Source organism: Cordyceps fumosorosea (genome assembly GCF_001636725.1).
Source record: "Cordyceps fumosorosea ARSEF 2679 chromosome Unknown scaffold_2, whole genome shotgun sequence".
In the NCBI taxonomy this organism is placed as follows: domain Eukaryota; kingdom Fungi; phylum Ascomycota; class Sordariomycetes; order Hypocreales; family Cordycipitaceae; genus Cordyceps; species Cordyceps fumosorosea.
This window is the reverse complement of record NW_017387302.1, coordinates 595065-619919: the sequence shown is the minus strand read 5'-3', so window position 1 is coordinate 619919 and position 24855 is coordinate 595065. Positions and strand designations below refer to the sequence as shown.

Below are 24855 nucleotides of genomic sequence, written 5' to 3'. Positions count from 1 at the left end.
TGGGCGGAAACTGACAGGTAGGTAAACAATAATGGCGTCGCCAGGTCATGGAAACGGCGACAGACGAGGCGAAGAGTTTGCAGCACAGCTCTATGTGCTTTCCAAGGAGACCTATACTCTCGTTTCCAGTTGTCAAGGGCCTGTAGATTCTCGAGCTGCGGTTCAGCGAAATGACCAAGTATCGGGCGCAGCAGCTCTGCAGGTAGGTTGTCCAATTGACCCATTGTGTAGTGGCGATGTAGAGTTGAAGGGGAAGTAGCTATTACTTCCCTTGTCCGGTGATGAAGTTCCAATTGAATCCAAAGTGAACTTGAAGGTCAGAAATATCCAAAGCGTTGTCGAATCCGAGCTTTCTTTCTGTTTTGTAGGCGCGAACATGAACGAGCAATGCAGGAAGGTACCTTTCTTATCCGTTACGTTTGAATGTCGGGGCTACCCCTCACCTCCAGGCAGCCTCGTTCGGAACTTGGTAGCACAGCCTCGTTGTGAAAAGTTCGAGCACTGTTCATTTTTAATTTTCGTCTATTTTGCAAATCTCCCATTGCTGTTGTTGTTGTTCATTTATTGCTCGACCTTTGGTATATGTAAGAGCTATTTATTAGGAACCAGTTTTACCCGTAGTCTTATCTCAAACACCACCCCGCCATCCAACACCACCACCCGACTTAGGCAAGTCACTTGCTTCTCCTACATCAACTCGGCGCTCGGTTTCTACCTCTACCAACTTCTGTAATAACTAGCTGGCAGTATCGCATCGTTCAAACATTGTCGTTGAGCAGACTGCTCGGACCATGGCGCAGTCTGGCATCCCTATCATCGACATCAACTCGGCCGACGAGGCCACCATTGGCAAGCAGCTCGTCGACGCCGCCGAGGAGCATGGCTTCATCTACATACGAAATCTCGGGCAAGACATTTCCGTTGAACAAGTCGACGAAGCGTTTGAATTGGTGTGTACATTACTTGATCTCCTTTACAGAGGAATACTCGCTGACCTCTGCATGCCACAAGTCGAGGAGGCTGTTTGACGCCCCAATAGAGGAAAAGGTCGCTTGCGCCATACAGACGAACAACCGTGGATGGGGCGGACTTCACTCTGAAACACTGGATCCTAGGACACAGAAAGTGTGTTGAACCTGCCATGGCTGCTCTACATGATGCTAACGATCGATCACTTCAGATTGGAGACTTCAAAGAGTACGTCTCTTCATCAGCCAAACCTTGCACCAATTGTTCCATCAAGCTTTCCACCGACCTTTCAATCAACCAGTTATTCCGCATCATAAACACTGACATCTCCTAGAGTATTCAACATTGGGCTCTTCAAAAAGGGCCAGCCCCAGCAGCCGCTCCCTCCCGCCATCGTCCCTGACCAGGCCCGTCTCGAAGCCTTCCGCGACGTCTGCACCGCGATGTGCACCAAGCTCCTTCGCCTCATCGGCAACGGTCTCGGCGTCCGTCCTCCCCGCCCCCGCCCCATTCTTCCCTCAATCACTCACACACCCTCCGTAGGTCGGCGACTTCTTCGCCCAAGCACACGAGATCAAACCCGGCGATGAATGCGACACCATCTTGCGGCTGCTTCGCTACCCTCCTCCATCCTCTCCCTCCTCCTCCCCCTCCCCAGCCGACGCCGTCCGCGCCGGCGCGCACTCCGACTACGGCTCCATCACGCTGCTTTTCCGTCTCCGCGGGCAAGCCGGCCTCGAAGTGCAAACCACCGCCGAAAACACCTGGGCGCCGGTCCCCGTGCAGCCGCCCGGCACGGAGCGCGACCCCGCGCCGCCCATCCTCGTCAACGTCGGCGATCTGCTGTCTTATTGGACCAACGGCCTGCTGCGGAGCACGGTGCACCGCGTCGTGTTCGGCGGCAGCGGGGTCGTGGAAGGCGAGAGCGCGACGGACCCGCGGTACTCCATCGCCTTCTTCTCCAGCCCATCGCCAAGCACGGAGCTGGGCGTCGTGCCGAGCGAGCGCGTCAGGAACTTTGTGCCGCGAGGCGGCGACGGCGGAAACCCGTACGCGCAGCGCAAGGTGATGCGCGCGGACGAACATCTACGGATGAGACTGGCGGAGACGTACGGAGACTTGTACAAGAAGAACGAATCATAAAACGCAATCACTTCAGAGCGTGTGCGTGCTTTATTCAACAGATAACCACCATTTTAACGCAATGCAATGCAAAATGACACCTACGTCTACACGTGCGCGCAGAACCACCGCCCCATTGGACCGGGAAACCCGTCGTAGTACTTCTTGACGATCCGCGCGTCCTCCGCAATCGACAGGTGCCGCAGCACCCGCCAGTCGTACACCTTGATCAAGTCACGCTCCCGCCGGCGCGCCGCTTTCAGCCGCGCCCCGAGCGCCCTCGTCTCGGCGGCCTGCTGCACGCTGTCGACGAGCAGCCAGCTCTGCTGCTGTTTATGAGCCCCCCCCGAGCCGTGGTTGCGCCACCATGTCTCTACACAAGGAATCACGCGCGGCACCTCCACGCCGTGCTCGCGAAACAGGCTCATCAGTTCTGCGACGTGCAGCAGCGCGGGGCTAGCCAGGATCATCGTCTTGCCGACCAGCTCGCACTTGCCGCCCACATGCTTGCATCGCAGTGGACCTTGACTTTTCCGACCATGCAGTGAGGCCGGAATGGATACCCGGTCGCCCGTCTGTTGCGTCCAGCCGTCGTCCTCGGCATCGGAGCTCGGAATCTCAATGACTTCCCTGTTCGCCACCTTGGATCCGGGTAGGTCAATCAGCTTCACCGTGGCTTGACTATCCTGGCTGTTTATCGACTGGGACGAGGCATCACTGCAGGAGATGTTAACGTTCATATCCTGCAGAGGTGTTCGCGGCGGCGGCGCGGCCGGCACGGCTTGCTTCCTTCGAGAGCTTGCCATGCGTGGACGCTTGAAGGTCTTGTCCGGCGACGCCCTCTCCGGCGTGCGCTTCGCTGGCGCATTCATGGAAGTCTTTTGCGGGGATGTCTCGTCAGCAACGGAGGACAGTGCTATCAACACGACTGGCGTCGAAGCTTGCATGTGCTGGCTATGACGGCTGGTCTCAGTCGCGGCCCTTGACGACGACTGGCTCTCCGTCCCGGTCGCCGTGCTCTGCGTCATCTTAACCGGCGACGGCGTCGGCATCGTCGATCGTGTCGCCTGGCTGCTCATCGCGTCTACCGCGACACCCCGCGGGTCCGCGCCCTCCAGCTTCGCGATCCAATGCAAGTTCTCCTGGCTGTCCTCGAGCTCAGGTCGCATCACCGCCTCCTCGGCCAGGCTCTGCAGCTCGTCAAACGATAGCACATCGGTGGCGTAGTCGCGGTCGGCGTGGATCTTGGTGACGGCAGGGAAGCGCGGCGTCCAAAAGCCCGTGTTGCCGGGCCTGTCGAAGCTGAAGCAGCGCAGATCGGCCACGATCGGATTGGTGAAGGCGACGGTCAGGTCCGCGGGGCACTGGATGCCCGGTGGCACGACGAGGGTGGTGCAAGTGTTTTCTGCGCGCGGTACGGCGGCTGCTAGCTCGCCGAGCGCCAGGAATGACTCCAAGAGTGGCTCGGAGAGCTCGACGGCGCACACGACGGTAAACTCGGGCTTTTGGTTCCACCTCTGGACTTCTTCCTTGTTATTCAGGCAGCCGACGTAGAAGTGCGTCCACTTGAGGTTCGGTATCCGATACGTCTTGGCTTTTGCCGCGTGGAAGCCGGCGCCGACCAGGGCAAAGTCGCCGATGTCACCAAACGCCCCAATGTATTCTTTTTTGAGCTTGATACAGCGACACGGCGCAGCCCGTCCGTTTTCGTCGACAACGATGTAGGGCTCATCAGGCTTCAGAACAAGCCCCTCGCCTCGCTCGACGACTACTTTGGCGAACGCCTTCCGCAGGGCAGAAGCAGCCAAGGAATGTCGAAAGTCAATAGTTTCGCGCTGGACCAGCGCGGCGACACCGCGCTCACAGTAGATGACTTTTTCGAGAAGTTTGAGCCGTTCCGAGTGCCGAATATCCATTAGGGACTGGTCATCGAGGAGGAGAATGTCGTAGTAGACGATCATGAGGTGCTCATATGGTTTCGGCCTGGTATGCGTCAGCAAACACCCATTCGTAGGTAGTCGCAGTACTGACTGTGAGTCTTGTTCCGTGTTCAAGTATCGCCCGCGACGCGTGACATGCCCCCGGATCTTGTGAAAGGGCATTATCGTGTTTTCCTAGGCATTGTTAGTCGATGCGAGATACAGTTCACAGATTCATACCAAATCATTATACACAACCAACTCTCCTTCCAATATGCAAGCCTTTTGAAACCCACGTTCGTTCCTGTTTAGCCTGAGTGCCCTCTCGATCGCCCTGCGCACGTTAGCATCCGCAACCAACAGCAGACCGATAGTCCAGCACTCACGGGATGACCTTGAACCGATCCTCTGTGCTATCTTTGCTACTCTTTGAGAAGATCTGCACCCTCTTCGTCGCTTTGCCCATGTCCACGTGAATCTGGCAGTACTCGCCATCCATCTTGGTCTCCACGCTCATCCGCGTGCCGCCCATGTCGATGCAATGCTTGATGCTCCGACCCTTGTGCCACTGCTGCCTGCCGACCTTGACCCCCAGCTTGGGCTTGACCGTCGCCAGCACCCGACGCGCACTCATCGGCCCCCTTACCGTCGCCGCCATCGGAAGCAGCGAGCCCCGCGCGGACGACAGCGCACCGAGCGCCTCGGAAAAGTCGTCCCTGATCTGCAGGACGCACGGCAGCGCGGGGTCACACGAGCGGTACAGCAGCGGCGCGTCGAACAGCAGCGGCTGGTAGTCCTTGAGCAGCAGCCGCGTGAACCACTTGGCCTCGCGCGCCGGCAGCCGCCGATACATGGCCTCGAGGTCGCCGCGGCTCCGGTGCGACATGCCCGCGTCAGGCTGTCTGATCGCCGGCGCGCTCCACCGGACGCGCGCCGCGAGGCCGTGCAGCAGCGCGTCGACCTCCTCTACCGTGACCTCTGCCCGGACCGGGTTCGGCTTTTTTTTTGTTGTCTGTCAGCTTTTGAAGGGCGGATACTGGGATACATATACAACTCACAGTCACGGAAAGGATCCTCTCGACGCAGTCTGCCAGATCCGCGCCCGCGCCGGGCCGCTTGTACGCGGCCAGCTCCAGCATGCGCGAGGTGCCGAGCATCAGCGCCCGGCCGATGATGCGCTCCAGCGTCGGCGCCTGGATGCAGTACACGCGGTCGGTGCGCTTCTCCGGCAGCAGTGTCGAGAGCAGCGCCGCGCGATCGGCGTCGTGTGCGTCCACGGTCGTCCGGTGCCGGCGGAACCACGCGTGCACCGCGGCGGTGTTGCTCTTGCGTGACTGGCACAGACGGTACGACTCCTCGAGGAGGTCACAGACGGCCGAGAATGGAAGCGGCATGCTGGGTCTTGGGAAGATGAAGAGGTTGGAGGGGGGGAGGGGTGGGCGTCGGACAGGTCGGGTCAACCACGATGGGGTGATGCGGACGCGGAAGGGTCGTTTGATCAGAGAGCGAGCATGGCAACCAACGAGCGATGCAGCGGATACCAGCCCGCAAAACAGCACCGTAGGAGTTGTTCAAACCAAAGATGATCAATGGTAAGGTAATCAAAGAAATTCAAAATTAAGTCATGACGCTGCCAGGCAGCTCTGTGGCGCTGGTGCAGGCAGAGTACATAGGTAAAGTTATGCCTGGTCGTGAAGTCGAAGTCGTCAGGCCTCTATAATCTAGGTTGTGCAACCGTCAGTCACATGGCGTCTCCACGTACATAGTCTAGACCAACACAAAAGTCTCTCTCTGACACGACATACTTTTTGACATGGCCAAGCCTATGTATGTATGACATGCTTCCAAATTGACATGTGTTAGATGACTCAAATTATTGTAACAGTATCAAGAGGCCTGGCTACCATCCCAACAGCCGGGCAGCTTATTAGTCAAAGCAAACCCTTCTTTCTTCAAGCTCGAATCAACAATCAATAATGCACAACATCATTTGGTTGGCAATTAAATTTTCATTTTTGGTAGACCTTGGAATCGCTGCGGCCATTGCTTCATGTGCACTAGTACTCCCCCTACATAATCATCAACAACGTGCCATATTATCAAACATGAGTGCAACATGATCAGCCTCACGGCGCGCTAATTCAAACTACAATGGTTTTTGATCCGCTACCAAGCTCTTCCAGCACTTTTCCAGCACTTTTCCGCTTTACTTCTGCATCTTCTCAAAGGGCGTATGGGTTGAGCGATCGGATGGTCAGGCAACTATCTCATGTTAGTTCACTTCTTCAATAGAAATGGTCATGTCAACTTACGGTGGGCTCTTGGTGAGATCCGTCTTCAGAATAATCGGCACCCTCGTCATCTCCGTCACGTCTTGGATGTATTCGCCATCTTCCTCGCGAAGCTTGAACAGCTTCAGGTACTTCTCCTTGTTGGTAAGACGCGACTCGACGGCCTCGCCCGCCGGCATTCTCGAGTCCGAACGAGCACGCTGAAGAGCGGTAGCGTTCGAGCCAGTGCGGTCAGGCGAGCTGGGAACGCTCTGCGTAGGGCGATCACCCAGTGAAGCACCAGCCATGGCCTCAGTAACATCGGAGGCGTTATCCTCCTCATCATCATCAAATAGAGCATCGACATCATCGGTAGACATAGTACCAGTCTCAGTCTGTTTCCGAGCCGCCTCTTCTCTATCCTTTCTAGCCTTGGCGGCCGCTTCAGCCTGTTTGGCAGCCGCCATGGCGTTGGTCATTCTCTGAGAGGCGGCGGCCTTGGGACGCTCATCCTCAGGCACATAAGCAGAGCTAGGAACTCCCTTTTCCCAGTACAGCTCAAGAATGCGCTTCTCCTTCCGGAACTCGGCCTTCTTCAGCGGCAGCTGATCACAGTGCACACGCTTCTCGAAGCCCCATTCGGGAATAAGAACATCGAAAGCAGACTCGTACACGCACACGACAATACCCTCGGTTATGAGATCGCCGTTAGTGTCCTGTCGCTGCTTATCCATCTTGCGGCAAGCCTCAATATGCACACTCTGCTCCTGAGCATTTTGCGCCGACTCCTTCTTCGTGTTCGCAGACTCAACGGTCTTAACTAGGCTTTCCATCTCCTCCGTGTACTCAATCTTACCCTCAGAGAGCACAGCTTCAAGCTGGCGGTGGACAACAATATCAGCGTAGCGGCGAGTCGGGCTTGTAAAGTGGGTGTAGAGCGGGAGGTTCAGGCAGTAGTGCTGCCACAGCTGCTTGGGAGTCTTGCCAGCAATAAAATACTTAGCGCGTTGCATAGACTTGACGACCAGAGTCTCCATGCCCTGGCGAAGTTCCGCGTCTTCCACCTTGAAGAGGCTGTTCTGGAGAGCACCGCTTCCGGACGCATCGACATCATAGCCCAGGGCGTTCATGCGCTCGACAAAAGTCTGCAGGCGACGGGGGTTGGGCGGAGACTGGCGGCGGAGGAGAGCCTTTTCTGGCAGACCTTCGGCCAGGCGCTGAGCAATGTAGGCATTGGCCTTGTGCATAAGCTCCTCAACCAGTTCCAGAGACTCGGTGGAATCGAAAATGTTGAACTGAACCGGCTGGTTCTCGTCGTCGAGCTGTTGGAACAAGCGGAGGGGCGCAATAGGCTCACCGCCGGCACCAAGTCTGGACTCGCGGAATTTTTGAGCAACAGCCTGAAGGATCTTGACAGTCTTCAGAGGAACAGCCTGGTTGTTGTAGGCAGATTCATCGGCTGCGGCAATATCAATGTCGGCTAGAGACAGCTTGCCGACACTCTTAACAATACTTCTTCCAACCCAGGCATCACCTTCAGCGACAGACCCGTTGTGCGGGTTGACGCTAAAGACAACACTGACAGTGAGGCGCTCCTCCGCAGGGGTGATGGAGCAGACTTCACCGGCCAGCTTGGGAGGAAGAAGAGCGCAGAAGCGGTCCACGAGCTGCACCGAGGTTCCGCGCTTCTTGGCCTCGCGGTCAACGAGAGAGTTAGGCTTGACAAAGTGGGCAACGTCGGGAACGTGAATACCAATCTCGATCTTGCCGTTGGGACGAGTCTTGACGTGAACAGCATTGCCCAACTCGGCACCGGCGTTAAAGTCAACAGTAAAAGTCTGCTCCTCACGGAAGTCGCGGCGAGCAGAAATGGAGGACTCATCTTCCTTGGAAATACCCCAATCCTGGAGGCCTACGCTGCGTAAGACAGCATCGGAAAATTCGTCGGAAGAAAAGTTGTTATCACGGAGGAGGGCATCCGTCTCAACTTTGAGGTCTCCCATAGGTCCCAGCTGTTCCACGAGGGTGCCGAAGGGGTGGAGCGAGGTGATGGGCCAGCGCTTGATGCAGGCCACAAAGATGCGGTCGGCGTAATCCTGGTGCTTCTCGACAAAGTCGCGTGGGGCCTGCTCAGTAGGAATTGCGATAAGAGGAACACGCTTGTCAGTGGGTTTGAACCAAACAATCTTGGGCTTCTCCTGATGGCGAGTATCGTTGCGGCCGCTGTTGCCGTCGCGCGCGGCACGCTCGGCTTCCTGCTTCTCCTTGGTAGCTTGGCTACTCGGACGAAGCAGACCGAGAGTGCCCGAGAACATTTGGCCAGCGACACGCTCAATGACAGCTACAACGTGGCCGGCATACAGGGGCTTCTGCTCATCGTTGATCTCTTCTTCCTCAACAAGCAGCAGGCTCTGACCCTCAACTTCAACATCATCGTTCTTCTTCTGCGTAGGGCGTTGGCGGAGACTACCACGCCGACGGAGGCCACCCTCAGCATTGCCAGAATCGTCGTTGCGGTTGGAGCCCTGGTTGCCCTGGTTTGTCGAATTGGAGCGGGTATCAGTGATATCCTTGCGCTTCTTCTTCTCTTCCTTTTCGCGCTTCTGAGACCAGACTTCGTCGACATCGAGGAGCTCAATGGCGACCAGATCGCCCTCGAGAGCACGGTTTCTGTCCTTGGAGCCGCAAATGAAGATGTCAGCGTCGAGTAGTCCGTCCTGCGTGGTAACATATGCATCACTACGGTTCTTTTTATTGACACGCAGGATACCAGAGACGAGCTGGCCGTCTCCAAGCAGAGCGGGGAGCGAAGCCTGGGGGAGATAGGGGGTGAATAGAGTCTTGCGCTGTTGCTGCTGCTGCTGTTGTTGTTGTTGCTGGCCACCTTGCTGGCCCTGGAGGCCCTGGAACTGTTGGCCATTCATCTGCGCAGCCTGTAGAGCCTGAAGCTGGCTAATCTGAATAGGGTTCAGATTCTGGCTATACATCTGGGGCATCATCATCTGACCAGGAAGCTGTAGGTTGCCAGGATTGTACTGGAAGGCGCCAATCGAAGACACAGACTGGTTCATGGAAGCGCGAGGCCTGTGACCGGGCTGGAAGCCTTGAGCTTGGGAAGCGCCGCCCTGCTCCTGGTTCTGGCCCTGGGTGCGCCAGTTGCCCTCAAAGTTGCGCGAACCAGTTCGGTTGTGACCGCTGCCGCGGCGCTGGAAGTCAGCATCACCACCGAGGTTGAAGTTGCCTCTGGCAGCAGCGCCGCGTCCGTTGACAGCCATGCTCTGGCTACGACCATGTCCGCCACGGCCGCCACGAAGGGCAGATGATGGGGCAAGGCTCTCGACACTGGGTTGAGGTGCAGCCTTGCTCTCTTCCTCGGCCTTCTCGCCAGCAGCATTAGGGCCCGGGAACTGGAAGCCGGTGGTTGTGCGTTTCTGCTGAGCAATCTCGGCGGCCTTTTTGGCGTCAGCAAGAGCCAGAGAGTGGCGTCTCTGATGACCACCGCCACCGCCTCTTCCGCCTCGAGCGCTGCTATTTTCTCGGTTGTGGCCGGCCGGAGCTTCGAAGTTGCCGAAGGCACCGGAGGCACCGGCGGACGGGGCGGGAGGGGGGCCCATGCCCATGTTAGGGAGGGCGGATTGGTTGCGACGGTGGGAGAGTGGCTGAGCGGGAGGAGCCATCGAAACGTTTTGTGGTATTTGATTGGGGAATTGGAAGGCATTTTGCGACAGGTTGCCCATGGGCTGCAAAGGATTGAACGCTCCATTATGAGCCATGGGCTGGCCGGGTGGAATCATTCCCATATTGACATATTGCTGGTGAGTGGCCTGAATCTGCTGCTGTTGCTGTTGCAGAAGCTCGATCTGCTGTTGGATAGCCAATTGCTCCACTGAGAGGAAGAGTTTACGTGTTAGCAGATGCGTGGAGCGGTCGGGGGCGTCAAGCGTCGGATGAGGCCGGGATTCAAAAATATTGGAACAGGGCAGTTGGCGGGCAGGCGACTTACTTCCAGGATTAGCAAACATGCTCATCAGAGGCGTCAACTCAGATGGGCTGCGCCGATGAGCAATGTGCAGGCGACGTCCAGCGGGACCGTGAACACCGCCAGCAGGCTGGGGAGCAGAGGGCTGGCCCTGCTGCTGGCCCTGCTGCGGCTGGGATTGCTGCTCCATGTTGAACAGACAGTTGGGCACAAGCACGAGTATGCACGTCGGGTGCGATCAATGAAGGTGTCGGATGTGTCAGGACAGATGTCGTGGAATAGCGAGAAGCCGTAAGTTGGGCTGAGGAGCGGGTAGTACCGAGAGGCGGGCAAAGGTGATGGCTGCGCTGGAGTATAAAAAGGAGGGAAGATATATGGGATTGATTCAGTCGAGCTCAAGGAGAGCCAAGGAGTGTGAAAAAGGAAAGCGTTGATGAAGATGGGATAAAATGGCGAGGAGGGGGGGATGTGAGGATGGACGGAAGTGGGAGGAGGAGGAGGAGGATAAGGGAGGGATGGATGATGCAAGTCCAAGCTGGTCAGGAAATAAAACAGTAAGGTTTATTATTTTAGGTACATACATACATAGGTGGAGGAGGTTGATGTGATTTTGGGGGGAGACGACAGCGCTTTGGCGAGCGGCTGGAGAGGCGCTGGGGCCTAAACTCAGGGCTTCTACCTAGTAAATAAACTGGGGTGGGGAGAAGTGCCCGTGAAGACAGGTGGCTTTCGTGGTTTTAGGGGGTGTTTAGGGCCGAGTTTTGCAGCCGATAGCCCCGTCAATGGGTCATGCGCTGTTACTAAATGCGCTGTGATGCGCTGTGATGCGCTGTGATGCGCTGTGATACACTGTGAACTGCTTTGTTCACAAGTTGGAACATTGAGAAACGTTCCGAATCATGGAGTGCTGATTTACAAGGCACAACTAACTTATAGCTCAATAGGCAAGGTACGATATTTATATTTTTCACTTTCTTCAGGTTACAGGGTCTCCCGTCACTCATATTGACATCGCCCACAGCACTCGATCACCTCCGGTATCCCAATGCTTCACCCGTTGAGCAGCTGACTGCTGATTTCCGTCGTTTCCCATCGTTTCCCATCGTTTCCTTTGTTCGTTTCCTTTCGTTTACCACCGTTTACCACAAACCGCCATCTCGAAGCCGTCTTTAGCTTTCTGCAGTCCTACAAGCTATTCGTGCCGCCTCCGGCATGATGATCACCCGCGTCGTGCATATCTCGGCTTCTCCACGCCACCTGTCATTGGCGCCCGCAGAAACTTGCAGCATAAAGTCAACCTGAATCCAGTGGCGACTATTTTGCTGATGTTGGCGCGGCGCTCTCTGTGCCGCTTGGATGCGGGGGAGCTTTTATCGAGAGCTTGGCCAACAGCTGAATATTCCATGAACACACAGCTGCAAGTATTCAAGTATTAAATTACCCAGACCAGGATGACCTCGACGCAAAAACAGACGATGCCCCAGACAGCCTGCTTTGGCGCCCGCTGTGGTCCTATCGACGTCCACACCCAAATGATAATGAGTGGAGTCGACGTCTCTTCTTGTCAACCCATCGTCATCCGTTGCCACCTCACCTGAAAGCAAGCCTGAGCTGAGATGCAACTAGTTCGTTGTCAAGTGAGGTCGCCTTCAACTTGTGGGCGGCTTGTTGTCCGAGCTATTGATCAGTCAGCCTGATATACCTGCACCCCAACCCCGACAAAGCGCTCTCGGTCCGGATAGTTTCCATCCCGGTCCAACAATCCAATCATGCCATTCGTTTAACTTCCAATCTCTAACAGCTATCAGTATTTTACCTACCGAGTACACTTATCCGAAGGTCAACACCTGCTTTGTGCACGGCTATTCGTAGCCTGAGGAACCAGAGCCCCTTGGCAGTAAGTCGTCAGGGGCTGCACGAACTAGCAACCTGCAACAGGGTCTTGATACGACACAACACAGACGGTAGCCTCCACTCCGTGCGGCTTGTCGTGTGCGAAGGCTCTTTGTCCAATTTCCCGTTGCTGTGAAGCTCTTGCTTGGTCAGACGAATGCCGTCATAAGCTGAGAGACTGTGTTATTATCATCTGCTGGTAGAGGGGCAGGGCCAAGCCCAATCCAATACTGCAAGCCATAGTTAGAGGCCAGTTTGCAACATTGCCCCCGTTGAAGCTCTCTCTTACACAATCTCATTGCATACACGGTATCCGTATCCGTACATGTTACCAGTCGGTAGCTCTCAGTGTAGGCCAACCACAGGCTCTAGGCCTAGCAAGGGTTCGATACAATCCCAGACAAGCCCTGGTGATGTGCACCGCAGCCACTAACTAGCTGTTTATGATTCACGGACAATCTCGGTTTGCAACACTTGGTGTTTTGGTTCTGTTCCACAAGGAATAATGGAGAGAACAGACCGTCGGACATGACATCAACGTCAAGCCTCTCCCGCCATTCCCCGGGCAAGCATCTGAGCCGGATGCGCATGGCAGGGATCGCCAAGAGTAATGCACCACCGGCGAGACTTCTTCCGACGGCTGGCTCGACGAAGTTTTCAGGCGTGTAGTTGGAGTAGACGAGCTCGGAGGATTGATTGCAACCCTCAGCAACCCTCAGCAAGCGAGGTCGGGGCTCTGGATGGCGGCTGCGAACTTGGAACTGGGAACTGGGCAAGACATGGTATTTGGCATGGATACAGGCTGTGGTTTGCCCAGTTAACGCACTATCTTTAGTGGTACTACAGAATTTACAGTGCCAACGCTAGCTGAGGCAGCCGCCCGGGACTTTGTTTTAGCGGGGCCGGCAATCGCTCCAGTTAAACCACACATTTTACACCTGCAGCAGCTTCACCGTAGACGCCAACACCACAGCATTTTGAACAAGATAAAAAAGCGATTCATTGATTTGGCCTAGTTGTCTATTCCCTTCCCAGCGCCTCTTTCTATTTCAATCGTTCTATTGGTCTGTTTTTCCCGCTGCCAATCTTCCTCGGCATGGTCTGCGAGCCAATCTAGCACGGGCGTCGAATCTCGCTTCAGATTTCTCTTGCCCGCCCGCAGCCGTCGCCATGTCGCGTTCCTCCCCCGCACGCGGGAGTCAACACCCGCTATCAAGTCCAGAGCGAAGCTTCCGATCGAGTTTTCTTTTCGACACTCGCAACGATGAATTGAGCCACCTCGACGCGCTCGCCGCCGCGCAGGCTGAGCATGACCGCGTCCGAGCCGCCGCCATGCGCGTCTACGAGATGCACGAGCTCAAGGAGGAGAGCGAGCGCATCCACAAGCAGCAGGAGCGCGAGAAGGAGAGGCTCAAGGCCGAGGCAGATCTCGCCGATAAGGAACGCAAGTTGCAGGAGCTGCAGGCCAAAACGATCCCAAAGCCCGCCCCGCCACCCGAGCCGAAGCACGAGGCTGTCAAACCTGTACCCAGTCTTCCTGCCAATCCGGCGGAAAGGTCGTCAGTGTCGGAGCCTCGATCGCAGCCAGGAACGGTAGCCGAGCATCCGGTCGTCAAGCAAGAGTCTCAACCTCCAGCCCCGAAGCCCCAGACAAACGGCTTCGGTTTCAATACCATCCAGCCTGGACAGCCAGCCGGCCAACTACAACAAGGGAAACCAGCGAGCAACTTGGCTATCCCTATTCAAAATATTGCGCAACCAAAACCTCAACCTCCAGCCGTACAACCAACCCAAAGGACACCCGGACCCCCCAAGCCAGCGGCGTCCACCGAGCGATACGTGCAGATCCACCAAGAGCTCAAAAAACTCCGAGTATCTCTGCAGGCAGCGGCCAAGGTGGCGGGGTCACCTCTAAAAGGGACCATGGGCGAGTACAGACGCGAAATTCGCGTCTCCATTGGCCAGCTGACGTCGGGGCGCGGCGCCAACAAGCAACCTGTAGGTATCTCGTCGTTTCCGGTGCCGCCCACAACCATTTAACATGTTGGTAGATCGACAAAATCATCGCGGCCCTACGCGATGCCCTCCAGCAAAAGGTTCCCAGCCCGCCTATTGAGGTGGGCAAGTTTGTGGTACATGCCAGACAGCCAGTCGAGGGCGCGGCTCACAACGACGACACGCTGCCTGCCCTGTTCATCTACCTCGTAAACATCTGCGCCAAGGCCATCATAAACCAGTTCATCAACGAGTGCGGCGCCAACCCCAAGGCCGCGGACCCGATCGGCATCTTCACCGCTCACGTCTTCTCCATGCCCGAGTTCCTCTGGCGCGGGGCCTCGCTGATCGACATCCTCATGGCCAAGTTTCGCATCACCTGCCCCGTGCTGTTTGGCCTGTCGGGCAGCGACAAGACGGAGCGGGGCCGCCTGGCCCTCGGTTGGCGCAAGGACGGCCCGGCGTGGATCACGGAGCAGAGCCACAACGACCGCATGGCGGGCCTAGCGGCCGGGTACGCGGCCGTGTCTCTGCGTGACTTTAGCCGGTCGTCCAAGAAGAACCCGTACCCGCCGTCGCACTACTGGACAACGCTGGCCGGCATCGTCAACTGCCCCGCGGGCCAGACGTCCAACACGCAGTACATTGTCGTGCGGTACCTGATCGACGGCCACGAGCAGCGGTTCTTCAACTTCTTCGGCAACGCAGCCCTAGCGGCGCTCCGGCTCGCGCTGGTCGAGTTTCCCAAGAGGGCGCCAGGCAACTCCCCGGCCGCCGGGTCGCTGCAAGCCCTCGCCGAGGTGCTCAAGTCAACGAGCGGCCTGATACTAGCATGAGGCCGGAGAAAAGGGAGTGGGTGGCTGGCTGTGATGAGATGGAGATTTGGAGCAAACATGTACAAATTCAGACGACTGTGGACTGTTCAAGCATATATATCATCGGCGTTGGTTATACTTGTTTTTGTTTGTTTGTTTTGTTTATTCTGGAAGGTTTCCAACATTTGGTTGCGAGACAACATTTTATACCATTAGACATGCCATACTTTTACATAGCTCGGTTAGATGACCACGAGAAAAATAAAGCATCAAGGCACGTTGTACAATGCTTCTTTCCGGCTGCCACACCAGCAAAAGTCCATGTCTGGGCTGTGAGGCGGTGACTTGAACGAAAGTAGACGAGCGTCAGGATTGAAACTGGGTGATGCTGCACCTTCACAGACGGAGTGCAGCGCCGTATAGTTGGGATGTGCAGGGCCGGGCATATTTGCACGAGTTCACGCTTGTACCAAGAGGTCTTTTCTGCAGATTTTACATATCCGTTCAACAATAGTTGTTGGATTCAAAGACTACTAGGTAAAGCACTCATGCTCTATAATCTACCTCTGTCGCGTCTTGTGTAATGACGAAAGAAAACAGGCTATACATTTCAAAATCCCAAGAAAACGGCAAACCCAAGCGCAAAACATAAATGTTCCAAAAGTCCAGCCCGGCGCATAGTTATAGAATCAGCAGCAGCACCAGCAGCAGGATCAAGACGAAGATCAGCACCGCAATGCAGCAGCTGCTGTAGCGGTCCTCGTTGCGTCGAATGACCGTCTGCAGCTTCGCCATGCCGTTCTGCAGCGTCCCTCCCACCCTGTCCGCCACGCTATCAACCACCTCGAGCATCTCGCGCTGCTCCTCCAGCTCGCGCCCCATGTCGTCCGCCTGCCGCCTCAAGTTGCCCACCGTCTGGAAGACGCCGTCCAGGTGCTGATCCTGGTCGCGCATCATCTCCACCTGCTGCTGCTGCTCAAACGCGGCGTAGTTATCCTCCGCCCCGTCCTCCTCCTCCTCAATCGCAAACGCGCTCGGGTCCGGCAGCCCGGCGCCGCTGGTCAGCTTCTTCTGCAGCTCCTCCCGCATGTCCTCGCCTGCCCCAGCCGCTGGCGGCGGGCGACCTCGTCGGCGGACAGGCCGTAGGCGGCGGGTCGAGACTCGACGGCGCGCACGGAGGCGACGAGGTCGGCTAGGTCCTCGCCGAGGGCGGACAGCGCGGCCTCGAGGTCGGCGCGCGCGGAGGCGAGCTCGGGCGAGGAGGCGGCGCTGGCGAGCGAGCGGATGCGCAGGTACGAGGCAAATAGCGGCCGGGCCGAGGAGAGCTGCGTAAGGACATCTCTGCGGGTGACCAATGGTAGTTAGCTTGACAGTTGGGTGGTTTAAAGGAAGGGACAAGGGGACGGCGACGAACTGTTGGACCTGGAGGAACGGGTCCTCCTCGTTAGTGGAGGACATCATCCTGTCGGTTGCTATGTCGGGTGACGCATGGGATGAGATGGGGAGTCGTGGCTTCGGCGGGTTGGTCTTTGTGAGCTCGGAGATGGAAGATGGAAATGTTGGCGCCTGGAGGTTGAGCTTGTCGCAAGCTGGCCTGGAACTGCGAATGACGTTGCCTCAAAGACGCCAATCAGAGCCGCGCTAGTGGAAAGGGTGCCTTCGTCCCGACAGCCGGGTCCTCGCAGAGCGATCGGGATAACACGCAACAAACATCTGCATGATAGAATTTTGCATTCAATCCTTTCCCATTCTTTTTTAGCATTGATACGGGCTATTTTTTTGCCCTCGACTTCTCCCTCTCTCGCAGCCCCTTACATGGCGAGGTCGTTGCGGCTACCCCACACGAGTGGCTAAAAAATCTTAATGACTTGAACTTCACATCAACCACCTCAGTATAAAAAGATAAAAAACGACTACGATAGAACGGACTGCGCATCATCATACCATACCAGCTGGACCATACAGACACCGGAAAACATACAGGAGCCATCACTTATATCGGTACAAATCACGAAAACGGCCAGCAGCTGAGCTCTAGGGTAGGATGCCACCCTCGAAGCCGCTGCCTTGCAGCGATGAGTTTGCGACGCCAGAGGAATACGTGGAAGAACTGCTGGAATTCACCTCTACGTCTGAAACGTGGCAAATACTGTGCGGCGGCATCCACGTCGTCGACTTCTTCATCACAGAGCCGGGTCTCTTCTACGCAGCCTTGCCCGCGGAGTGGCACGAATTCCTGCTGTCGCAAGATGTGATGCGGCTGCTCGACTTCTTCGTGCGCGACGACCCCGAAACCGCCATATTCGAGGACGGGCAGACGCCACCCGCGAGCCTGGTCGCCTACATCAAGGCGATCCGGCGACTGGCGCTGCGGCGGGACCTCGCCGCGCCGGGTGCGGACTCCACGCTGCCGCCGCTGACGCGCACCGTCTCCGTCGGCATGAACCCGAAGAAGACGCACGAGGTGCGGCGCTTCGCCGACTACGTGTCGCGGCTATCCACGGAGATGGCCGCCGAGGCGACGGAGGACGAGGTGACGCACTTTGTCGACTTTGGCAGCGGCCAGAACTACCTGGGGCGGGCGCTGGCCAGCGCGCCGTACAACCGGCGCGTCGTCGCCGTCGAGGGCCGCCAGCGCAACGTCGACGCGGCCAAGAGCTTTGACACGCAGTCCGGGCTGGCGGTGAAGCCCAAGATTCTGCGCAACAAGAAGGTCTGGAACCGGATCCTGGAGGCGGCCGGGCCGAACAAGGGCGACCCGGATGCGCTGGCGGCGGCCATCAAGCAGGTGGTCGGCGACGGCGACGAGGGCGACAACTTTCGCAAGATTGCCAGCGACGAGCTGTCGTACGCGGCGGCGGAGGAGGGCAAGGGTCTCCTGCAGTACGTCTCGGGGCGGCTGGACGACGGGGACTTGTCCGAGGTGATCTCGCGGATCGACCGAGGGCTGACGACGACGGAAGCGGAGGAGAAGGAACAGCAGCGCCTGAAACTCATGGCCGTATCCATCCACTCGTGCGGCAACCTCACGCACCACGCGATCCGCTCGCTGGTGCTGAACCCGGACGTCCACGGCGTCGCCATCGTCGGGTGCTGCTACAACCTGGTGACCGAGAAGCTCGGCCCGCCACCGGCGGCCGCCAGCGCCCTCTCGCGGCCGACCCTGCAGGCCCTCAACGGGCGCGCCCTGCGGGAGTCGGAGCGGCGCGACCCGCACGGCTTCCCCATGAGCGCGCGCCTCTCCACCCACCGCGGCCACGGCGTGCGCGCCAACGCCACCGCGCGCATGATGGCCTGCCAGGCCCCCCAGAACTGGACGCGCGCCGACAGCGCGCTCTTCTTCACGCGGCACTTTTACCGCGCCGTCCTGCAGAAGCTGCTCCTCGACCGCGGCGCCGTCCACGAAGTCATCCACGACCCGGCGCGCGCCGACGCGGACCCCGCCACGCTCGGCCCGTTCGACAAGAGCACCTCGCCGCTCGCCATCGGCACGCTGCCCAAGCGCTGCTACGCCGGGGGCTTCGCGGAGTACGTGCGCGGCGCGGTGACCAAGCTGACGACGAGCACCGAGTACAAAAAGTTTGCCGAGGTGATGCGGGAGACGATGGGGGGGCTGACGGACGAGGAGGTGGAGGCGTACGAGGGGCGGTTCGCGCCGAGAAAGAGGGAGCTGTGCGTGGCGTGGAGCTTGATGGCGTACAGCGCGACGCTGGTCGAGGCGCTGATGGTGACGGATCGGTGGGCGTGGTTGGAGGAGCAGGAGGAGGTCGACGAGGCGTGGGTGGAGGCCGTATTCGACTTTGCGCAGAGTCCACGCAACTTGGTGGTGGTGGGGTTGAAGAAGAGAAAGGAGGAGAGCGGTGGTGGTGGTGACGGGGAGCATGGCAAGCGGGAAGAATCGTGAGGGGAGGAGATGTGAGATGGCATGATGGAGGATAACTACGTGGCGGTTGACGATAGCTAGTCATGTCGACAAGACTCTCGACTTGACTTTTACGATTACTTGTCTGTTGGATTGGATTGGGAAAACTGCATATTTCATCTACAACTCAGCTGCTTAGTTTATTGACACAATCTGACGAGGAGCGGTCGATGCCGCTACACCAGTGCATGTCCATGGCTTGGACTCTCAAGTAGTTGGCCACCCTTGACGAGTTCAGCCATCTTTCTTTTACCGTCTTACATTCGCAGGCTAGTGACGTCGTCGCTCGACGTCGTCACTTACCTATAAACGCTGTTCCCCCTTGCACCTGACCACATGTTCGCTCTTGGCAGGCGTTTCACCCTCGGCCGAGGAAAAGTGAGGCGCGCGCCGGCGTGTTACCAGGGCTCAAGGCAGGGGGATGCAGCAAGGGTTCCGGTGGGTGGTACATGACGAAACGCAGGGTGAAGGGATCCCATGATGCGGCATAAGCGACGAGTGGTGGCGTTTGCGGTGCTTCAAAAAGAGGTAACCCGGGCTTGTTAGTGTTGGTGACTTGTCAGAAGGAGGGCAGACAGACCACCCAGTCGGCAGTCGGGACGGGCAGGGAGAGGGCCGAGAGGGCTGCATGAGGTGTTGGGAGAGACAAGGAGGAACAGCCAAGAAGACCGGTGTGATTTCGAGCGACGCCTCTTTTTTGTGATAAATTAAGCATGAGACATTCATCAAGCCAACTCTGCTTTTTCTTTTCGTGTGCCGTCGACTTTAGATGAGACTTTTCGGGATGAGAATGCCCATCACTACCGGGGTATGGTATTGATCAGGGTCCAGGACCGGGGGAGGGATAGGGAAAAGAGTTCAACGGAGTATTCAACGGGCAAGTCTCCGTATTTACTCGGGGAGTGAGCTGGCTTTTCGTCAAGGTTCATGCATCTCGTTTCGGCAGTCGTGGCCTGGACAGGCTGTCAACTTACCCCACACTCTTCTTCGGGCAAGGGTCCGATAAGGAGTTCGCTGGCAATGGCAAGGGTATCAACAGAAGCTGCAGCGCTGCCCGAGCAAGTTTTTGTGGTTTTTCTACGTGACGGATCCGGGGGTACGCAAGTGTTGCTGCCCATCCTGTTGGTAGAGGCGGACGGGGAGGGGGACAATGCCGCGGGGTCCCTTTTGGGAACGTGTGGGCGTACAAGTCGATCCAGTGGCCAGGCAGAACAGAGGAAGGATTCGATTGTGCAACTCTGAAATGTGTTGCCCGCAACGTGAGATTTTGTGCCGTGCCACACAGACGGCAACGGGGGAACGCCTCGATGACGGTGACGATGATGGGTGGGTGGACAAAGCGTTTCGTTGGAAGTAGTCAGGCGGCCCTTGCTAAAGGTTAATATTGCTTCCCTTCACTTGTCTTACTTTCCAAAACGTTACCATTGAGGATGCCGTAATGGGCAAGACGTCATTCACAAACGCCACATCACAGCAGGGGACGGGAGGAGGGGGGAAGGACGATGCGACAATGCAGGATGCAGGATGCAGGACGCAGGATGCAGGATGCAGATTGGGGGACGGGGGACGAGAAGCATGAGAGGACAAGAGAGAGACGACTTACCGGCCCTGGCATGCGTCTAATTATTGGACAGGGTAAAAACAAATAGACGGAAAAAAACACGATAAAAACAGACCGATTCCCATTTTGTTGTTCCTTCTGCTTCTTCTTTACACTTGCTCTCGAGTCGAGATTCCTTATCGCTTCCCGTCCATCTTTCTATCAACTAACTAGCCGTTCATTATCTATCTCCTGCTAGCATCATCCCCCGCTCCCATCACCCAACTACCTAAAGTTAGTACATACCTACGGATGCAGTACTGATAGTACTAAGCTTCCCGTCCCCAACCCTCTTCCAGCTTGAATCGTGACTCGGACGCCTCTGTCTTATGTTTTTTTATCTACCACTTTCTGCCTCTTGTTTTTCTCTCTTCTTCCCACATTGACACTATATTGTTACACAAGAAATCACATCATCACCACCCACCGTCCACGCCATCGAAACTCTCCTTGTTCAACTTCGCCCTCGTGCTACCACAAGCTTGCATCTTCATCACCCGTCTCATCGGTACCGGTCCCGATCGATCCTCACTAGTTTTATTTATTTCTTTTTTCCAGCCTTTAATTTTCTCCCCCCTATCTTTCTGTCTCTCCGTCCACTTTGTCTACCGTGACACAAGCGAATCTGGCAGAACCACATTTCGGTCGCGATAAGGCTTTGGTAGCCCCAACACCACTATATTCAGCCTCCTTCAGCAAGCCAGAAAAAAAAAAAAAACACAGGCATTGGGAAAAGAATAAACCTTTCTTTTCATAACTGGCAATTGCCGCAGCCGCCGCAATGAACGCCCAAGTTTCTCTCCTGGTAAGTTCCCTTTCGTCTTGCCTGCAAACGGCTCCCCGCTGCATCTCGGAAACCTTCTCGGCTTGCTCCGACAACGGCGGCGATGGCTCCGACCACGCACGCGACCAGGTCAATACAACAACACGCTTTTCAGTTTTGCTGAATTCTGAATATTGTCCTGTGAATTTGATGTTGTTTCTCTCCCCTAATGTCGCTACTGTCACCATTGTCATTGACCTCATCGTCATCCTGCATCATATCACCCTCACCAATACATCCTGCATCATGTCACCACCACCACTAACACCTCCCAGAAAGGTTCCTACAACCTCATCTACTTCCCCCACGAGCTCTACCCCTACCTCGTCCAGCCCATCATCCGCACCCTCATCCCACAGACGCAGGACCTGCACATCGCCTCCCACGCGCCCGAGCACGAGCTCGACGGCCTCACCCCCGACCAGCAGCACCGCTTCCTCAACATCTCCATCACGCCCATCGAGTGCTCCCTCGTCGTGCACGCCTCCTGGGCGCGCGCCGTCTTCCTCCCCGCCATCGCCCGCCTTCCCGCCCCGCTCGCCGCCCAGGTCCGCGTCTCCGCCGACACCTACATGATCCTGTGCGTCATCGCCGCCGGCCTCGACCCGGCCGGCCGCGTCATGCAGCTCTCCTCGCCGCTCGCCCTCGCCGGCATCCCCATCTTCTTCCTCACCACCTACTACGCCGACTTCATCCTGGCACCCACCCGCGAGCGCGCCCGCGTCGTCGACGCCCTCGGCGCCTCGGGCTTCGACTGCCTCGAGGACGGCCGCTTCTTCAACCACGCCGCGTACAAGCGCGGCCACGTGCGCTTCGCCGCGCCGGGCGCGCCGCCGGAGGTGGTGGCGGAGCTGCGACGACGCACGTTTGAGCTGCTCAAGAAGCGCCAGGTCGCGCCGTTCGTGGATCCTAGCCTGGAGCTGCTCCTCGCCGGCGGGCGCGACGTCGCGCAGCTGCCCGGCGCCTTTGCCAACTACTACGGCCTCCCGCCCTCCCGACGCGGCAGCGGCAGCGGCAGCGGCGGAGGTGGCGGGTCGCCCACAACTACCGATGGACGGCGGCGCGGCGCGGTGTGGGCGGACGGCGTGGACCCCCGGCTGTTCAACTGCATCGTGTCGGCGCTCGTCTCGCAGCCGCGGTTCCTGTCTGTGACGCTGGCCGAGGACGACCCGCCGTCGGTGCTGATGGACCGCCACCTGCTGCCGCTCTTTGGCGACTCGGTCGTCGGCGACTTCAACACGACGCTGGTGCCCATCTTCCTCAACCTCGAGAACCTGCCCTCCGAGGTGACGGGCGTCGTCTCGGGCGTCGCCGGCACGCTCGTCCAGGAGATGAAGGTCTGCAACATGCTCGAGATGTCGTACCTGTCGACGGCCCGCGCCAGCGCCGTCGTCCTGCCGCAGGAGCAGGCGGAGCGTGCGCTGGCGATCCTGGATAAGTGCATGGAGATGGCCGAGCTGGTGCCGTGATGTCGTCATGTTCGGTCTTTTGTCGTTTACACCACTCTTGTAATTTAGCATAGAAAAGGTGGGAATTCAGCGGGCGTTGTATCAATACCAAGTGTTTTTCTCTGGATCTAGTGGTTTTTATATTCAATTCGATAAATTCATTTATGTACAAGTCTTTCTGTCTCCATGTCATGAACAAGCTCTGAGTTCATCTCTCATCCATATGCCCTTGGAGTCATCCTCACGACTTCTTCTTCCCCTTCCCAACGCCGCCGCTCTCCGGCACCATGCCCGCCTTCACAAATGCATCCCTCGCCACGCCGTTGATGATCGCGAACCTTCGCGGCCCCAGCTTCACCCCGCCATACCACCTCGTCACCACCACCATCGCATCCCACAGCCCCATCAGCTGCATCAGCCGCAGCAGCCTCCCGCCCGCCGCGTCCTCGCCGTCGTCGTCGCAGTCCTGATATCCCGTCGCCGCGCCCTCGGCGCCGCGGATCCGCCACGCGGAGATGTTGTGCGTGGCGTCGCGGATCCGGCGGTCGCCCGCGAGCAGCTGCGCGACGTACAGGCGCGCCTGCGCGGGGGAGGCGACGGCGGCGACGTGCGCGACAAAGGTCGACTTGGCGTCGACGACGGGCTCGGAGACGGTCCACGGCGGCGGCGGGAGGCTGGCGAGGTCGACGCCATCAAAGGCGTCGTCGTCGGCTCGCGAGGAGTTGGCCATGCCCTCTCTGTCGTCTGCGTCGTCTTCCTCCTCAGCAGCAGCAGCAGCCTCTTCTTCTTCCTCTGCTAAGAGCCGCGAATACTCCTCCACCGCGTCAAACAGGCACACGGCGCCCGGCTGGTAGGCCTCGGCCAAGGCGGCGCGGAACAGCCGCAGGTCGCGCGCGCCGTTGCCGTCGCGGACGCCCCCGGCGCTGCGCTGCACGCCGATGACGAAAGGAACGTCGCTGGATTCGGGGTATCCGGCGGGGAAGCGCAGCTGCAGGGACGAGGCTCCCTCGCCGGGTAGCTGGAGGACGTAGTCGGCGGCCTCACCGGCGACGGCGGGCACGAGGCTGCCGTCGCCGTAGATGGAATTGATGGCCTCGACCTCGTCACGGAGCTCGTCCGACATTTGGTGGGGGCTGCTGATGCATGTATGTGCCCTTTTCTCTGATATCCAAAGGTTGGGAAAGGTTTTGACGAGGTTGAAGGTGGTGAGTTTTATTGTGGATCGGCGGTGATGCGATGGAGGAGACCATCTATCTGCATACTTGCCATCAAGGCAGCAGATAGTCGGCGAATTTTCATGACTATTTTCCCGGAATTGAATTCTATTAGATGGAAATCGATTGCTTCAGCAAGTGGCCTCCTTCTATTTGTCCAGCTGTGATGACTCTGGCAATGAATGGGTCGCCGTATTGCGACTGCGGGCTCAAATCTGCGCGGAGCAGCGCACCGGTCACCGGTTGAAGCCGCGCAGCAGCGCCTTGAGCAGGGCCAGGAGAAGGCCGTGCTTGTTGGACGCTTGCTCGAGCTCCGCGGCCCATGCCAGGCAGCGGGTCTGATTTTCCCGGAACACTCTCCTAGGGCTGCGCTCCAGTGGCGGGTTGTGTGAGGATAACGAGGAGGAGGAAGCGGGAGGCGCCTCGCCGCTCAGTTGACGCCTTCAAAGTTTACATTGTCTAGACTTGGAACAAGGGTCATCTGTTTTGTGAACAGGCAAGTAGATCTCGTGCACAATACTCAGCCTGGACATAAGTTTGCTGTGTTAGGAAAACAACTTGCACGGCCCAAGACAAGTTGTCAAGCTGAAACTTCGGCGCGAGTCTGAAGCCATCAAGACCAAGATCTAGGCTGGCTCGGGTCATCTCATCGACCAGGTTACCATGTAGCTTAAAAATAGACATGAAAACTACCAAGTTGGGTACATCTTCAACTCGTGTATATAGGCCTAGCGTCCGTCCCTTCCCGTCCATCACTCGTTCTTTCCATCATCTCATAAGACAAGCGTTCTTCACCATCTATACATATACACTTCGCTTCCCTTTACTCCTTACTCCCCTCTATATACTATCTATCTACTTTCCTCTACACTCTCCCCCTTCTGCC

At 57.5% G+C, this 24855-nt stretch overlaps 8 protein-coding genes across 8 annotated transcripts; 4 read left to right on the top strand and 4 right to left on the bottom strand.

The window, feature by feature from the left end:
• Nucleotides 1-791: 791 nt before the first annotated feature.
• ISF_01340 (Oxoglutarate/iron-dependent oxygenase) lies at nt 792-2112 on the top strand (the record flags this gene model as incomplete). Its single annotated transcript, XM_018844947.1, has 5 exons — nt 792-950; nt 1012-1125; nt 1181-1197; nt 1304-1454; nt 1513-2112. The coding sequence occupies 5 exons, from the start codon at nt 792-794 to the stop codon at nt 2110-2112; spliced, it is 1041 nt and encodes a 346-aa protein (XP_018707713.1).
• An 86-nt stretch (nt 2113-2198) lies between these two features.
• On the bottom strand, nt 2199-5404 carry ISF_01339 (ATP dependent DNA ligase domain protein; the record flags this gene model as incomplete). Its single annotated transcript, XM_018844946.1, has 5 exons — nt 2199-4074; nt 4123-4205; nt 4251-4344; nt 4397-5007; nt 5069-5404. The coding sequence occupies 5 exons, from the start codon at nt 5402-5404 to the stop codon at nt 2199-2201; spliced, it is 3000 nt and encodes a 999-aa protein (XP_018707712.1).
• Nucleotides 5405-6232: 828 nt separating this feature from the next.
• ISF_01338 (Ribonuclease II/R) lies at nt 6233-10449 on the bottom strand (the record flags this gene model as incomplete). The annotated part of the gene is made up of 3 exons (XM_018844945.1): nt 6233-6272; nt 6323-10166; nt 10284-10449. 3 exons carry the CDS (start codon nt 10447-10449, stop codon nt 6233-6235), a joined length of 4050 nt encoding a protein of 1349 aa, XP_018707711.1.
• A 2873-nt stretch (nt 10450-13322) lies between these two features.
• ISF_01337 (GLE1-like protein) lies at nt 13323-14983 on the top strand (the record flags this gene model as incomplete). Its single annotated transcript, XM_018844944.1, has 2 exons — nt 13323-14150; nt 14204-14983. 2 exons carry the CDS (start codon nt 13323-13325, stop codon nt 14981-14983), a joined length of 1608 nt encoding a protein of 535 aa, XP_018707710.1.
• A 660-nt stretch (nt 14984-15643) lies between these two features.
• ISF_01336 (SNARE domain-containing protein) lies at nt 15644-16423 on the bottom strand (the record flags this gene model as incomplete). Its single annotated transcript, XM_018844943.1, has 1 exon — nt 15644-16423. The coding sequence occupies one exon, from the start codon at nt 16421-16423 to the stop codon at nt 15644-15646; it is 780 nt and encodes a 259-aa protein (XP_018707709.1).
• A 583-nt stretch (nt 16424-17006) lies between these two features.
• Nucleotides 17007-18866, top strand: ISF_01335 (hypothetical protein; the record flags this gene model as incomplete). The annotated part of the gene is made up of 1 exon (XM_018844942.1): nt 17007-18866. One exon carries the CDS (start codon nt 17007-17009, stop codon nt 18864-18866), a length of 1860 nt encoding a protein of 619 aa, XP_018707708.1.
• A 2399-nt stretch (nt 18867-21265) lies between these two features.
• Nucleotides 21266-22776, top strand: ISF_01334 (hypothetical protein; the record flags this gene model as incomplete). Its single annotated transcript, XM_018844941.1, has 2 exons — nt 21266-21289; nt 21583-22776. 2 exons carry the CDS (start codon nt 21266-21268, stop codon nt 22774-22776), a joined length of 1218 nt encoding a protein of 405 aa, XP_018707707.1.
• A 220-nt stretch (nt 22777-22996) lies between these two features.
• ISF_01333 (impact family protein) lies at nt 22997-23878 on the bottom strand (the record flags this gene model as incomplete). The annotated part of the gene is made up of 1 exon (XM_018844940.1): nt 22997-23878. One exon carries the CDS (start codon nt 23876-23878, stop codon nt 22997-22999), a length of 882 nt encoding a protein of 293 aa, XP_018707706.1.
• Between the last annotated feature and the right edge of the window lie 977 nt (nt 23879-24855).